Source organism: Aptenodytes forsteri, unplaced genomic scaffold, assembly GCF_000699145.1.
Source record: "Aptenodytes forsteri isolate BGI_AS27 unplaced genomic scaffold, ASM69914v1 Scaffold289, whole genome shotgun sequence".
In the NCBI taxonomy this organism is placed as follows: domain Eukaryota; kingdom Metazoa; phylum Chordata; class Aves; order Sphenisciformes; family Spheniscidae; genus Aptenodytes; species Aptenodytes forsteri.
In genome coordinates this window covers 2,684,312-2,697,676 of record NW_008795025.1, presented here as the reverse complement: position 1 = coordinate 2,697,676, position 13,365 = coordinate 2,684,312, and the positions used below count along the sequence as shown (strand labels likewise).

Below are 13,365 nucleotides of genomic sequence, written 5' to 3'. Positions count from 1 at the left end.
TGCTTTTAGCTCTGTGAGCCACTCAAACTCTACCCATGTTCCTGCACTTTTCTTGGTCCTGGTATTAAAAAAGTGCCTTTGAAAAAAACCCGTAATCAATATATGCTCTTGGGCTTCTCTTGGGGCCATTGCTGGAATTCAAGTAGAGGATGTATAGCACTTTCAAAGGCACTTTCATATATTCTGACCTCTCAGCATAAAAGGTAACAAACCCAACTACAGGGATTCAGATCTGGTGGACCCTGGCTTCATTCCAGTACCTCTCAGGCTACTCAAATTGCAAACACGAAATAACACGTTTTTCTCCCCTTAAGGGCAAATAAGACAAAGCTGACCAAATTCAGCAGGGGTCCAAAAGTATTTATATTGAATCATTCCAAATCCCACTCAGAGAGGGACCACGATTATTCATTTTTGTGTGCATGCACAATTTTAAATTGGCATTGCTTTAACATTAGTGAAATATGTTCTTGGTTTAATTGAACATAATCTATTCCTTAATGAAATAAATATGCTATCTGGGGTTGAATAAGGCTATCCAGACTTGACTATAAAAAAAAAAAATTAGGTTAAGAACATACTCAAGGATAAAAATTGTTCAGACAAAGAGTGTACTTATTGGTCATCCTCAAAAGACTTGAAAACATTTGCAATATTTGCTCTCTGCACCTTGCTGGCAGTTCACGCAGGGCCAGTGCTTACAGATGGACAGCCTGGGAGCAGCATGAAAAATTCACACATGCCAGAACTGAGCAGAGCTTTTTGACTTCCATTTGCCAATGCAAATACTTTTAAATACTGAATGCAGATATAAAAAAAGATGTAGTGATGAAAAATAAACTTCTATCTGCAACAATACCATCTAACTGAAAGGTTTTTTTCCTTTTCCTTCTTTAGAGAAATCTCTGCCAGTGCTAATACCTGTAGCTTGTACCATTAAAAAGACACACCCCGCCCTTACTTCTTTTCTTATTGTCTAGGTATTTCTCTTAAATACTTACTTCAACACAAAATACACTGCTTATGCCTAAATGTAACAAAGTGATTGAGCTTTAAGAATCATCATGGAACACTTAAAAACAGTGGGAATTTTACTGCTTAAACAAACACCCTCAGACAAAAAGATGTAAACTTATTACCCAAACTGCCAGAAATTATGAGACTACGTTCTTAATAAAAAAAGTACAAAATATTTGGTAGGATAAATTAGCTAGGATGCAATTTGAAAAGATCAGTACTGTGTAAATGCCATATTTTAAGAGGAGTCCAGTGAGAGAATAACCGTAGAAGAATTGTGCCTTAATCCCTCAAGAGACAGATTTGATGGTCCACACCTAGTGGAACAAAGCTCAGTACAAATTCCCTCAGAACCACAGGTTTAGGGGAACAGGGATGGAACAGAGAGACGGGGGGGGGAGAGAGCACACACACAATCAAGCATGTGGAGTAGGTTCAGAGCAGGTTCATCATCTCAGCCAAAAGCATCAAACACTGGGATAAGAAAACTCAATGATACAACATCTAAAAATAATTCAATCCCACTGAGAATTTTATTCATCTCATTTGGAAGTTAAGCAACTCATCTTTCTCACTCTGCCAAGAAGAAATCGCCACGAAGTGATAAATTCAGCAGGCTTTTGTAACTTCCCTCCATAGCTGCACAGGGAAGATATAGAAACTCTGACCCCCAAGTATTTTAAACTCAGGGATGGTTGTTGTTCAGGGCAGCTTTGGCTTTAGGAAATGCTCGCTCCATGCCAAAGATGACAACTGTCCATCTGTCCTCAATCTCAGCAGAGCAGCACATGAACTGCCCAACAAATTCAAAGACAGCCCAAGTATGTACAACTCAACTCTTTGACTATTGCTCCCTATAGACGCACTGATTCTTCACTTTGGAGAGAACAGCCCATGCGTAATAAATAATGATTGTCTTTGTTGTTTTGCAAGTGAAAGGTTAATTCAGCCATGAAGTAATAAAACTATAGATAACTATAACACAAATTATCCATCGATAAAATGCAACGGTATTAGTGGAAGTTTCAGAGCACAAAAAACAGGGTAAAATGGGCAACAATAAAAGTTTATCTTATATACAGTGCTGTGGTTTGCAGCACTGTTACCTACATTAGGTATTTCTGGGGACAAACACATTGCCTTTTGGAGGCTTGCAACGCATCCGGAACATTTATAATTCTTGATGAGGAGCACTAATGCATTATTAAAACCAGCAGGTGGGTAACTTCATTTACAGAGCTATGAGACTTGGTCTCTCTGAGGGAAAGGATTGGATGGGTACAAAGATAACACTCAAGTGACTATGGACCACAGCAAAACTGCCTCCCAACTACTGCGCGTTGTTAGTACACAAAGCATTTTATTTCTTAAGTTGCTCACAAGCAGCTATCAAGAAAAAAAAAAAACTGTAGCCAAGTGAAAATGCTCTCCTGTGCCAGTAACGCTGTAAAGCTGTGGGAAGCAAAGAAGCAGGGGAAGATAGCCAGGTCATAAGATGGAAAGATACAACTAACAGAATATTCCAGGGATTAGGAGCAAACATGGTGAAGCTTACTATCCCCTATAGAACAACAAAACCCCAATATAACTAGCAAGGAGGTGGAGAAGTTTGCTTATGAGCCCAGTAACGCTCATTATTAAAATATTAGCAGCGACTACCTTTGAAAAGGCTCTCAGCCACTAACACAGTAGAAAAGCAGATGAAAACAACTATACATACACCTTGGTGGTAATATAAAGAACAAGACAGTGACTTACAACAGTGAAATTCCACCATCAACTCATCCAAAAAGCCTGGTACTATTTCACTGAAGAGGTGGTTTGTGCACAGGCAGAGAACAATAGAAAACATGTTTGAATGTATGAACAAAGGATAAAGCACAATAAAAGTAAAGTGGTATTATGTAAATCTGCCACAGCTTTCACACTAACGCACCACTCTTCTGATCTTCTCATCTCAGCAAGAAAACTAGAACAAAACTAAACTCCAGAAGTATAAACTGATTAAAGGCAGACAAGAGGGGGATTTACAAATGATATGTTTTAAAGGTCGACTGTTTATTTTAGAAACAAAAGCAAGAAGGGATTATAGATGTATAAAACAAATAGAATGGAAATTAACTAAGCTCCTCACACACCCTGTTACATAAGAAAACCAAGGGGCAATTCAACATGAGAGGCAGCACATTTAACTGATTGTCAGGAGACCTTTTCTAATGCTATCTGTAAATCAGCCTGTAGAATTCTCTACCGCAAGATATTACACAGACAAATTTTTTCAGCAAGATTAAAAAAGGATTATGTGTTTATATAAGGAAGAGTAACATATGTAGCTGCATTAGTCAGGTTTAAAAATAACAATAGTGAGCAATCATCATGCTTCAGGACACAAGCTGATCAACAGCAAGGATCAGAAAGGTATTTTTCCCCTGATGGGACAGCACTGCAGATTTGGCCAGATAACAATTTCAACTTCCCAATGAAAAATTGTCTACAGCCACAGGAGGGATGCAGAATAGGATGAACAAGTTTAAGAACAGTAATAAGAAAACCAAGGAAATGGAGAGGATACCACAACAGGGATACATTGATAATACATCTATTAATAAAATGTATCATAAGATTGCACGTACTCTGCGTGATATGCAGTCAAAAGTACTAAAGGAATCAAATTTCCAAGTCACTGGGAATCATACTAAAAAATTCATGAAGAAACAAGAGCTACCAGATAGCTGGGGAGAGCTACATCAGCTTTTCAGATCCCAATTCAGCAAGGTGTTTAGCATGGACACGACTGGGAGCAGAGCCTGGCTGCTGAGCCTGGCTGCCTTCATGGGAGCTGTCCACTTCAGGCACTACCATAAGAAAAGAGCATCCTTAAAAGCCCATATCCAGGAATTAAGGAATAAAGGTCAGAAGTCTGTCTAGAGAACGACATAACAATGGTGATAAACAATAAATATTATAAGAAACAGGTCACCTGAGTCTATCAGAGTGTTTAATCAAACAACAGTTTGTCAACACATCAGCTGCAGCCGGTTAAGTACATGGAGAAGTGGTGGCCTCGAGCCTACCTCACTATGATTCAAGTGGCTGCATTTTTGTCTTTCCCTCACGTCAGGAAGGAGGCAATAATTTTCGTGACCCTGGCTTTTTAGTCCCCTGGCACACAGCCAGTAAGCAGCCCAACACTTCAGAATACCTTTTGATAATACAAAATACATACTAATTAGAAAAATTAATGGAAATTAACTTTGTCAAAGCTAGTAACACAAACCTGAGAACTGGCTGCAGGAGTATCTAAAAAGAGTAATTACGACAAGTGATAAGGTATCAAGGTAGAAGAAAGGGTCCAATGGGATGTGGTGGGGATAGTGGCATGACTGCTTCTGTTTAACATCTTTGTTATAATCTGGAAGAAAAGTTAAACAGCACATTAATTACACTGAGCTATATTAAATTAGGAGGTGAAGTGAGGGCCAGGGAGGACAGAGAAATAACACAAAGGGTTGTGAGCAATTAGAAACTGATAACACACATTCCTGTGAACTTTAGTACCAGAACTTGGAGAATCAATTGAAGGGAATTAAAAACAGAAGAGCAAGAAAAGTGATAAAAGGGCCAGAAGGGCTGATTGGCAGAGGATGCATTAATTAAACTCTGCACAAACTTGACTAAGCCATGATTTGGAGGTGAAGAATAGAATAAGTTGGTACACATTTAAATACTATTAAACCAAGGACGACTGCAATGTGACCAGCGTTTAAAGCTATATACATTCATAGTTCCCCTACATTAACTGCAGGGGAATTAGATAAAGTCAAGTTTACACCAAACATGAGAAAAATGTTCCTGCTGCTGAGGTCCACCAGACGGTGTCACAGACTGGGTACACCCATCACTTGACTCAACGCTAAAGTTTGATGTAATGAACAAATCAGCTTTGCAGAAAGATATTGTGAAGGTTATAGAGCCTATGAACAGTATTAGCCCAGAATAAAGATACAGATGAGAACTCGGTGAACATCCTGGAGATAGCCAATCACCCATTTTTGCCTTACGACACAAAACCTGTGGAATAATAGCCAGCATACCTAAGCCATCACATCACAGGCAAATGATAAAAAATTAAAGCAGATTCAAACAAATGTTTTACAGTAAGAAAAGAGTGGAAAGTGGAAGGAAAAATGTTAATCTTTCAATAGGGAGGACAGATTTGAGCACAGCCAGTTTTTCATGAAGGATGCCGTGATGCTTCACACTAACATAAATCAACAATTCCATCTCTGCATTGGCGCTGACGCAGAATTAAAAATATGTACTTGTATGCCATCAAGTCACATGGCCAGAAGAGATCAGACTTGTCCTAACCTGGCAGCATGACGGTAGCAGAGCAGTGCTCTGGAGAAGCAACAATCTTGCTGACTGCATAAAAGATGAGGCTGGGCAGCCACAAGATCTCATCAAGCTTTGACCTTCACTTAGGCTGGCTGCATTGTCTTCTGTTCCGTTTAGCAGTACTCTTAAAGAGCAAAGAGGCAGACAGTATTTCTATAGATCCAATTATACTCTCAGCTAGAAACAAACCAAGGAAGGCAATCTGTAAGTATCAGTCTTCCCATCATATTCACACAGGGTTCCTATAAAAATAATTTTACTTACTTCAAAGATTGTGTTGTAGCTTTCCTATCTATTTGCACTTGTTTCTTTGCCTCTTTCTTGTCTTTTTTTTCTAATAGCCAGCAGACATGGATGAATCATGTATTATTTGTAATAACAACTCACTAACAACCCTACCCCAAAGCAGCGAAAATTGGAGAGCGCAATGCGACTCCGAAGAGTGGTTTAGCAATTCCTCTCTACCCTGCCACTGCAGGAGGTTTGAAGATTTTGATAATCTCATATTTACTCTGGTCCCTCAGTTCCAATGGCAGAGCAATGAGAGAATATGGTAGGTTGCCGCAGTGCTACCGGGGCTCAACAGTGCAACAGTAGGGAACGGGATGCACTGAGACCGAGACACTCTGCCAGAACATAGTGTGTGTGGGAAGAGAAAAGCTGGTTTCTCGCCCACCTATGCGTCACAATGCCTACTTCTAGCCAGTTCCGTCTGCCTTCCTATTTGTTCAGTCAAATAATATTAGTTATTAAAAATATGACTTTTCCTATATATGCGTATCTATAAACAGCACACATCTGTCTATATGTGAGAAGACACACTTAATACACTTCCCCATCTCAATTTTCCTACCTTTTGTACCCTTCCGTTCTCTCTCTATATTCTTCTCCCAGATACGCTTGGAAATTGTCAAATGGCAATTAACACAACTGAACCTAGATGGAGGCTAATGTTTTAACTGCAGACAACAATATTTGGGGAAACGGGGAAGAAAGGACAAGCACCATGAGCTCCTATCTCTGTATGTATGCCTTGTGCTGTGCAACGTAAGCATCAGCAGAATCCACTTTATCCCCCTTGGTGGGAGATAACCAGAGCCAACATGTTCTATGTGCTGGTCTGTGTAGTTAGTCCTGAGAAAGAGTATGTTTATAACTACCAAAATTCTACTTTTCACACAATAGTAAATTTAAACATGTCTTTTCCTCCAGTGCACATGCAGGAGGTAGGGAGGCAAATTTCCTGAACTTTACACATCAGCCCCTTAAAATAAATCCTTCCTTGACCACTGCCACTGAAGACACTGCTTAAAAAAGTCTCGTCAAGCATATGTTCGCTTAAAGGCCATTATGCTGTTATGAATCAAAATTCCAGATGCTAAACAAATGCCAATTAGCAGTATTAAAAAACCAGATGCCTTGTTCTGAGTGCGTACTACTGCCTGGTGTTTGAAAGGAAAAAAAAACCTGCACAGAACATGCTGGAAGCCACTGTCCTATTGAGAAGACAGCTTTTAAATAGCTTTTCTGAGAGGCAAACTTAAAAAAGCTGTAAAAGCAACTTACTATGAAAGTCTCAGCATAATTTTCTATCAGTATGGAAGAAGGTTAAGCTGTCCCCTGCCTTAAGCTGCTTTCTGTTAGAAATCCAAGCAGTGAGTAGAAGAGGTGTGGCACAGAGTCAGGTCCACGGAAAGAATAACTGAGACAGCACTACACTGTAGCTGCCTACAGCCCTCCAACCTATACCCTAGGTGTCAATGTTTGGAAAAACAAAAAAGCAAGTTCTCTTATTAATCTCCTTTATATGTACAATAAATCCGTCAAATAAAGATGACCTCACACACACAAGTTTAAAGCCATTATAGGCACCCCTTACATCCTTCACTTGAAGCTCTTCTCAGACCACTGATCTGAGACTTCCATGAGGTGCCCAAGTCATCTTACCTACTTCTGAGAGCTGGGAAATTCTTAATATAAATCAAAGGAAGAAACATGATTCCTCCCCATCTTATCATCCACCTATTAGATGTGTGCCAATCCACAAAGTTAACAAGGTATTTTATTTCAGTAGTTTTGGCTTGAGCTCATCTGTATTCTTAAGCAATCTGAATTCTATTTGCAGCTTGCTGTTTTAAACAGATCAGAAGTTGGCATGTTTTAAAACAGGGTGATCTCAGCCCCAACTTGCACCATAACCTGCTAAGGAGTAACAGCATATAAATAGGTTATTCAGAGCAAAACCTACAAAGCCAGAAGCCTTGTCCCTATGAGAAAGACAGGAGGGTGCATTATGCTCCTGGGTATACAGGTGGCCAGGCAGACAAAGAAGTGTAATACCAGCTACACATGGCACAAATAGCTTCTAGTTTTTTTGCTGGTTTATGCCCAAGAAAGGCAGACATGTACTGCTTCCTGAGCCTATTTGCCAGAGTCCTAAAAGCCCAATACACTGCCAGGGGAAATGAGAAACATTCTGCAAGGCTCTTGTTTTGAAAGGGAGCAGGAGCTAAAAAGTATTAGAGAACTATTAGAGAAGAATTAGAGAAACATTAAAACATTACTTAAAAGATAGAATCAACATTAAAAATTTGTACAAAAATGAGGAACAAAGAAAAAAGGAGGCATATAAAATAAACATTACAGATAGTAATCAAACACTTCTGATATGTAGCTTGCAGTTGTTAGACAAAGACTATGACAATGCATGTATACATCTAAAGGCTAGTGCAATTACTTATAGATGAAGACAAAGACGACAGAGAATTTCTTATAAATGGAGACAAGAATAGCTAGGATAGCTAGGACTTTTGAAGGCTCTCAGGGCTCAGAAATCCTCCTGGAACTGTGTGGACCATGGGCTCACCATAAAAATCTCAGAACTTAACATAACAGAATGTTCTTGTGACATCTTCACATGCAACTAGACCAAGGCCCTTTTTTCCCCAAATACCACCCAGAAAACAGGCCACTGAAGTGAGAGAGCATCATTCATAGCATCACAGAATAGCTGAGGTGGGAAGGCACCTCTGGAGATTGTCTAGTCCAACCCCCTGCTCAAAGCAGGGTAAACTAGAGCAAGATGCTTAGGACCGTGTGTCCAGTCTGCTTTTGAATATATCTCCAAGGACGGAGACTCCACAACCTCTCCAGGCAACCTGTTCCAGTGTTTGATCACCCTCACAGTGAAAAAAGTTTTTTTTCTTATGTTTAAATGGAATTTCTTATATTTCAGTTTGTGCTCGCTGCCTCTTGTCCAAAGAACCTGCCTCCATCATCTTTATTCCCTTCCATCAGGTATTTATACATTGCTAAGATTTCCCTCTGAGCTTTCTCTTCTCAAGGCTAAGCAATATATTCTGCTTTAACCGCTACTTCAGTTATTTTTTGAACTAGAGGAAAATGTGATTCATGGGCTTTCAATAGACATTAGAAGTTCAAGTTTTGTTCTGACAAGAAAGCATTTACAAAAGAAAAATTATTCATAATGAGCATAGTCAAACATCAGAACAGGTTGTCCAGCAAGACTGTGCAGCCTGCATCCTTGGAGGTTTCCAACACCTGCCTGGAGAACGCCCTGAGCAACCTGATATAAGTTGGTCCAGCTTTGAAGAGGGGGATAGATCAGAGACTTCTGGAGGTCCCTTCCAATCTGTATTATTCTATGATGCTGAAAAGGGACCAAGTATGGATACTCAGTATATTCACTGCTTCCTCGGTCCCTTTTTCAATTTCAGTAAATCACGAGTTTACAGGTTGCTTTAAACACCATATATTTTATACACTGACGAACCTTAATCCTTTTAAAACTTAAAATAGGTCTCATAAAATAAAAAAACAGCCAAGCATTTAATTTTTAAAATGATACAATGTAGGATTTAATCAAAAACCGAGTTTCACACACATTTGGATCTAAAGTGAGCTAGGAAATGTGCTTAAAAGGGATGAGTGCTATCTAAAGCAAAGCAAGAACATATACACTAAGGTACAGAAATGGTACTTATGTCCATAGAGAATATACAAACAACCCACATGTTCACTAGATAGTTCTTCCCCTGTTTTTCCTCAGGTTTTAAAGTAGGCAGATTACTTGCCAAAAATAAAGAGGGGTATGAAAATATTTGCAATATTCAAGTTAGATATTTTAAAACACAAACAAATATTGTTAAAAAATTACTGAGCACCTCGTTTTAACTTGAAGCATTTGCCCTCAGTCTAATAATAGAAAGGCCTTTGTGCTCTTGGATACACTGACCAAAGACTGACACAAGCAAGAAAATCCAGACTCTAGCTGAAAAAGTCTCATGCAGACTCACAGTCAACCAAACTCATGACAAAAACTGAAGAGCTAAAGAGCAATTAACACACCTGCAGAAATTTCATCAGCTTCTGAGTAAACTATAAAGCCATTTCAATTTTCTATGTACTTCATTGGCATGAGGGAAAAATAACATGCTATCACCAACCTAAAGTAACTTTTTTCCTAGTCAAAATTGAGTATGTAATGCAATCCCTGGTGGCGACTTCAAAAGTATCTATATAGGTCACTGCCCACATTAACACCAATGTTTCACTATTTGCAACTTTAGATCAATCCAATGAAAATAAGCAAGTTACTGATCTACCAGAAATCTCATTGATAATACATGACAGTTGATAGCAACACCGCTTGGTCAACTGGAAATATTAACTAGTCTTTTTTTCCCCCCCCCAGAGTTTAGTTATACACTGTGATATTTTGATCTCCTCCTCCTATTCAATGAGAAAAAAAATCCTCCTTTGCAGGAAAGGCACACTTACTGGCACTTTGAAAGGAGAAGTATTTGAAGCATCCATGGAGTTGGTTTTCTCAGAGGTGCTGGTCCCGGAGATGCTCCGTCTGCGAGGAGATCTCTCTGCTGGGACCTCTGAGGAAGAGAAGAAAAAGAAAGTGAATGGGTGCCGGGGGGGTGGGGAATAGTCAGGTTTTATGCTCTATAGGACAGTCGCCTCAGCAAAGTTTCAAGTGCATTACTAAACTGCTGAGTTACACTCACCTAATTTTTCTATAACTTATTTACTTACTAAATTACAATAGCATTTCCACTGACAGGTTGTGAATCCGACTTGATTGTAGGCAATAGGCAATTAAAATAAAAAATGCTGATAAAGATCAATACCCAAACATATTTAGTATTCTGTTACTGTCTGTGAGACAGTATTCAGAGAACTTTAATTTTTTTTTTTCTTTTTTTACATAAGCAATGCAATAATTAGCAGATAACTAAAATCAAGACACAGGGAAGCTCAATTTTAGTCACAGCTGAACACAATTTGACAAAGGTCAAAGTTCGGTCTTACATGATCACACTACTTGCTCAAACCATGTAACCAGCAGAAGACTCATAACTGCCCGGGTAATATGACTTATATATCTCTGCAGATAGAAAAAAAATAGGTCAACTTCTCATTCTGGCAATATGACCTTATTAAGATATGACTTTGGCATCTTAAATCCATGCAGACTGATCTTGATGAGCGCAATTATTAATAAAAGATGCACTTACATCTTTTTCTAGTATAAATACTAGAATAATAGCATAATAAAGTATAAACACTATTAAAAATCTCTGCACAAACACACATATACTGTACATATATGCATTTTTATATATAGCTAGATACACATACATACAGATACCTTTATCACAACTGCTGCCCATCTCCAGCTCAATTGCCAGACTTAAAGGAATCCAGCTTCACAAAACATCCCCCAACACGGGGAGGGAAAAAATCACTTCCTAGCAGAAAGTCCATTGTTATCTTCGAAATCTTAAAGAAAAGGAGTAAGCCGTGACTCCAGACAGTGACATTTTGACTCCTGCCGTTTTCCTTTCAAGAGACAGATGCAGCTTAAACTTCCATTTCTGGCCGCCTGGCCCTGGGGATCCGTGCTACTTCCACTTAAGAGAAAGCTGGGTCTCTACGTTCCCCCTCCCTTCCCACAGCTTGCAGAGAGCAAGTGAGCGAGCAAGTGAAAGAGAAACACACAGGACTGCAGCTATTCAATCAATCGCTCCGACTGCACATCCTCATTAGTTACTTTCAGGCTATTAACAGACGCCCAACTGCCGGCTTCCCTCTGCTACAGAAAATTTCACTGTATCTCCTGATTCACAGCAGCAAAAAAGGTTTACAGAGATAGACAGCCAGCTGGTGCCACGAGAGCAGTGTTTTCCTCAAAACAACCGAAGAAAAAATGAGAAAAGCCTTCTTCAGGGATAACATTACTTGTGATGTCTTTGCATACCAGATTTTGATTTCACCAGAGTTATAATACGTATCTCCCATGGATGCTTGAAGAATGACAAAATGGAGCATACTGAACGATAGACTAAGAAATCTGGACCCTGCAGTATTAGTGTCTCACAGTGTGGATATTTATCTTTTAAAAAACCAAACCGCTAACATTCAGCCTCTCAATCGGCTTGTAACCATCAATGGGGAAAGAACTGCTAAGAGGGAGAACAGTCTCCTAAACTGGGCAAACAAAATCTAACACACAATGTAGCTACCACTGGAAAATGGGCAGGGCACAGCTGCTCACTGCCGACCATGAGGATGATGCACAAGCCCTGCTCGCACCGACCAAGTAAATCACGGTCTGTCAAAGCTCGCAATAACTGCGATAGAGCAATACCACTTTCGGGGAGATTTCTCCTTCAGCTGATAAGCAGCATCGGGCACTTTCTCTTACAGCTAAGGAGGCATCGGCTGTTCCAGTGCTGGAGGGTAAGTCCCTGTCAGGGCACCTTTAGAGAACAAAGCGCTTGGAGCAGGGCCAGTGCTAGACTAAGGTTTTTGAATAACGGTCAGTCCCATCATCTCAGGAGCCTTTACAGAGGTTGCTAGTTTTATCTGAAGATGTGCTCTTTTATACTGCCAGCCTCCTCCCCCTGCCTTCTACGAAGGGACACTTATTTTCTGCAGCACCTGTAAGTACTGCTCTCCTAAAAAGAGCTGTATTACATAGGATTTAAATGATTGCTTCTGCTGTTCTCACTGTAAATGTAATGAAAGCAAATGGGAGTGATATATTCACTTGGAACTGGGGACTAAAGAGAGCACCTTTTATTTTACATCAAATAGTAATGCGTAACGTAATAGGTTTGGCTTTCTCCACTTCTCACACACAGGAAATCACATCAAAGCTGCTTCAGTAATTTAACACAGTCTGTTAACTTTGCTGAGTCATAAATGAAAACAGGAGCCTGAATTCCCCACTATTTTCAACAACAGGTTCTGCAGGAGGGACAGTTTAGGAAAAAGTTTAAGTTTAAACCAAATGGAGTTGAAAAGCTACAACAAGGAACTGGGTCTCCTTGCCTTCCCTCTCCCCCCACATCCACCCAGCAGCAATTCAAGTTCTCTGCAAATGAAACACTGAGATTCCATTGGTAAAATGAGTTTCTTCTATTCTCAGACCACCACAGAAGTGTACCAAATGGGAAAGCGAATATGAAATATTCACAAGGTGCCTGCAATGAACTAAAAATAAAACTACCTTTCCCTCTCTTCTCCTTCCAAAAAACAAGAGCAAATAAACAACATGCTCATTCCCCAGGAAGAAGACGACCTAGATACAGCAAAAATGTTGAGATCTGTTAACTGGAAATCAAAAGCTAAAGCAACCTGCCTGTAAAACAGTATTTTCGCTGTCGTGTTAAAAAAAAACCAACCAAAACCAAAACCACACTATACTGTCACCACCAGGCAAAAATTTAGACAATTCCCTCCCCTGCTCCACAAGTAATGCTAGAGGCTACTCCTGCATAATCTTCACCTGCTGTAAAAATCAATGCACCTCTCATCGGCTTAGTATTAAATTACAGCTGCTTTCTGCATTGCTCACTCTCAGGGACGAAGGCTACAAATCTGAAACCCTTTTCATCCATGCTCAATCTCGGGGGG

At 39.7% G+C, this 13,365-nt stretch overlaps 1 protein-coding gene across 1 annotated transcript in view; it reads right to left on the bottom strand.

Annotated features, from left to right (window-relative positions):
- RASAL2 (RAS protein activator like 2) overlaps positions 1 to 13,365 on the bottom strand; it is a 153,311-nt gene that overhangs the window by 46,968 nt on the left and 92,978 nt on the right. Inside the window, exon 4 of the mRNA XM_009275864.2 lies at positions 10,216 to 10,322. Within this exon, the coding sequence (XP_009274139.1) occupies positions 10,216 to 10,322 (107 nt within the window). The remainder of the gene's footprint in view (positions 1 to 10,215; positions 10,323 to 13,365) is intronic.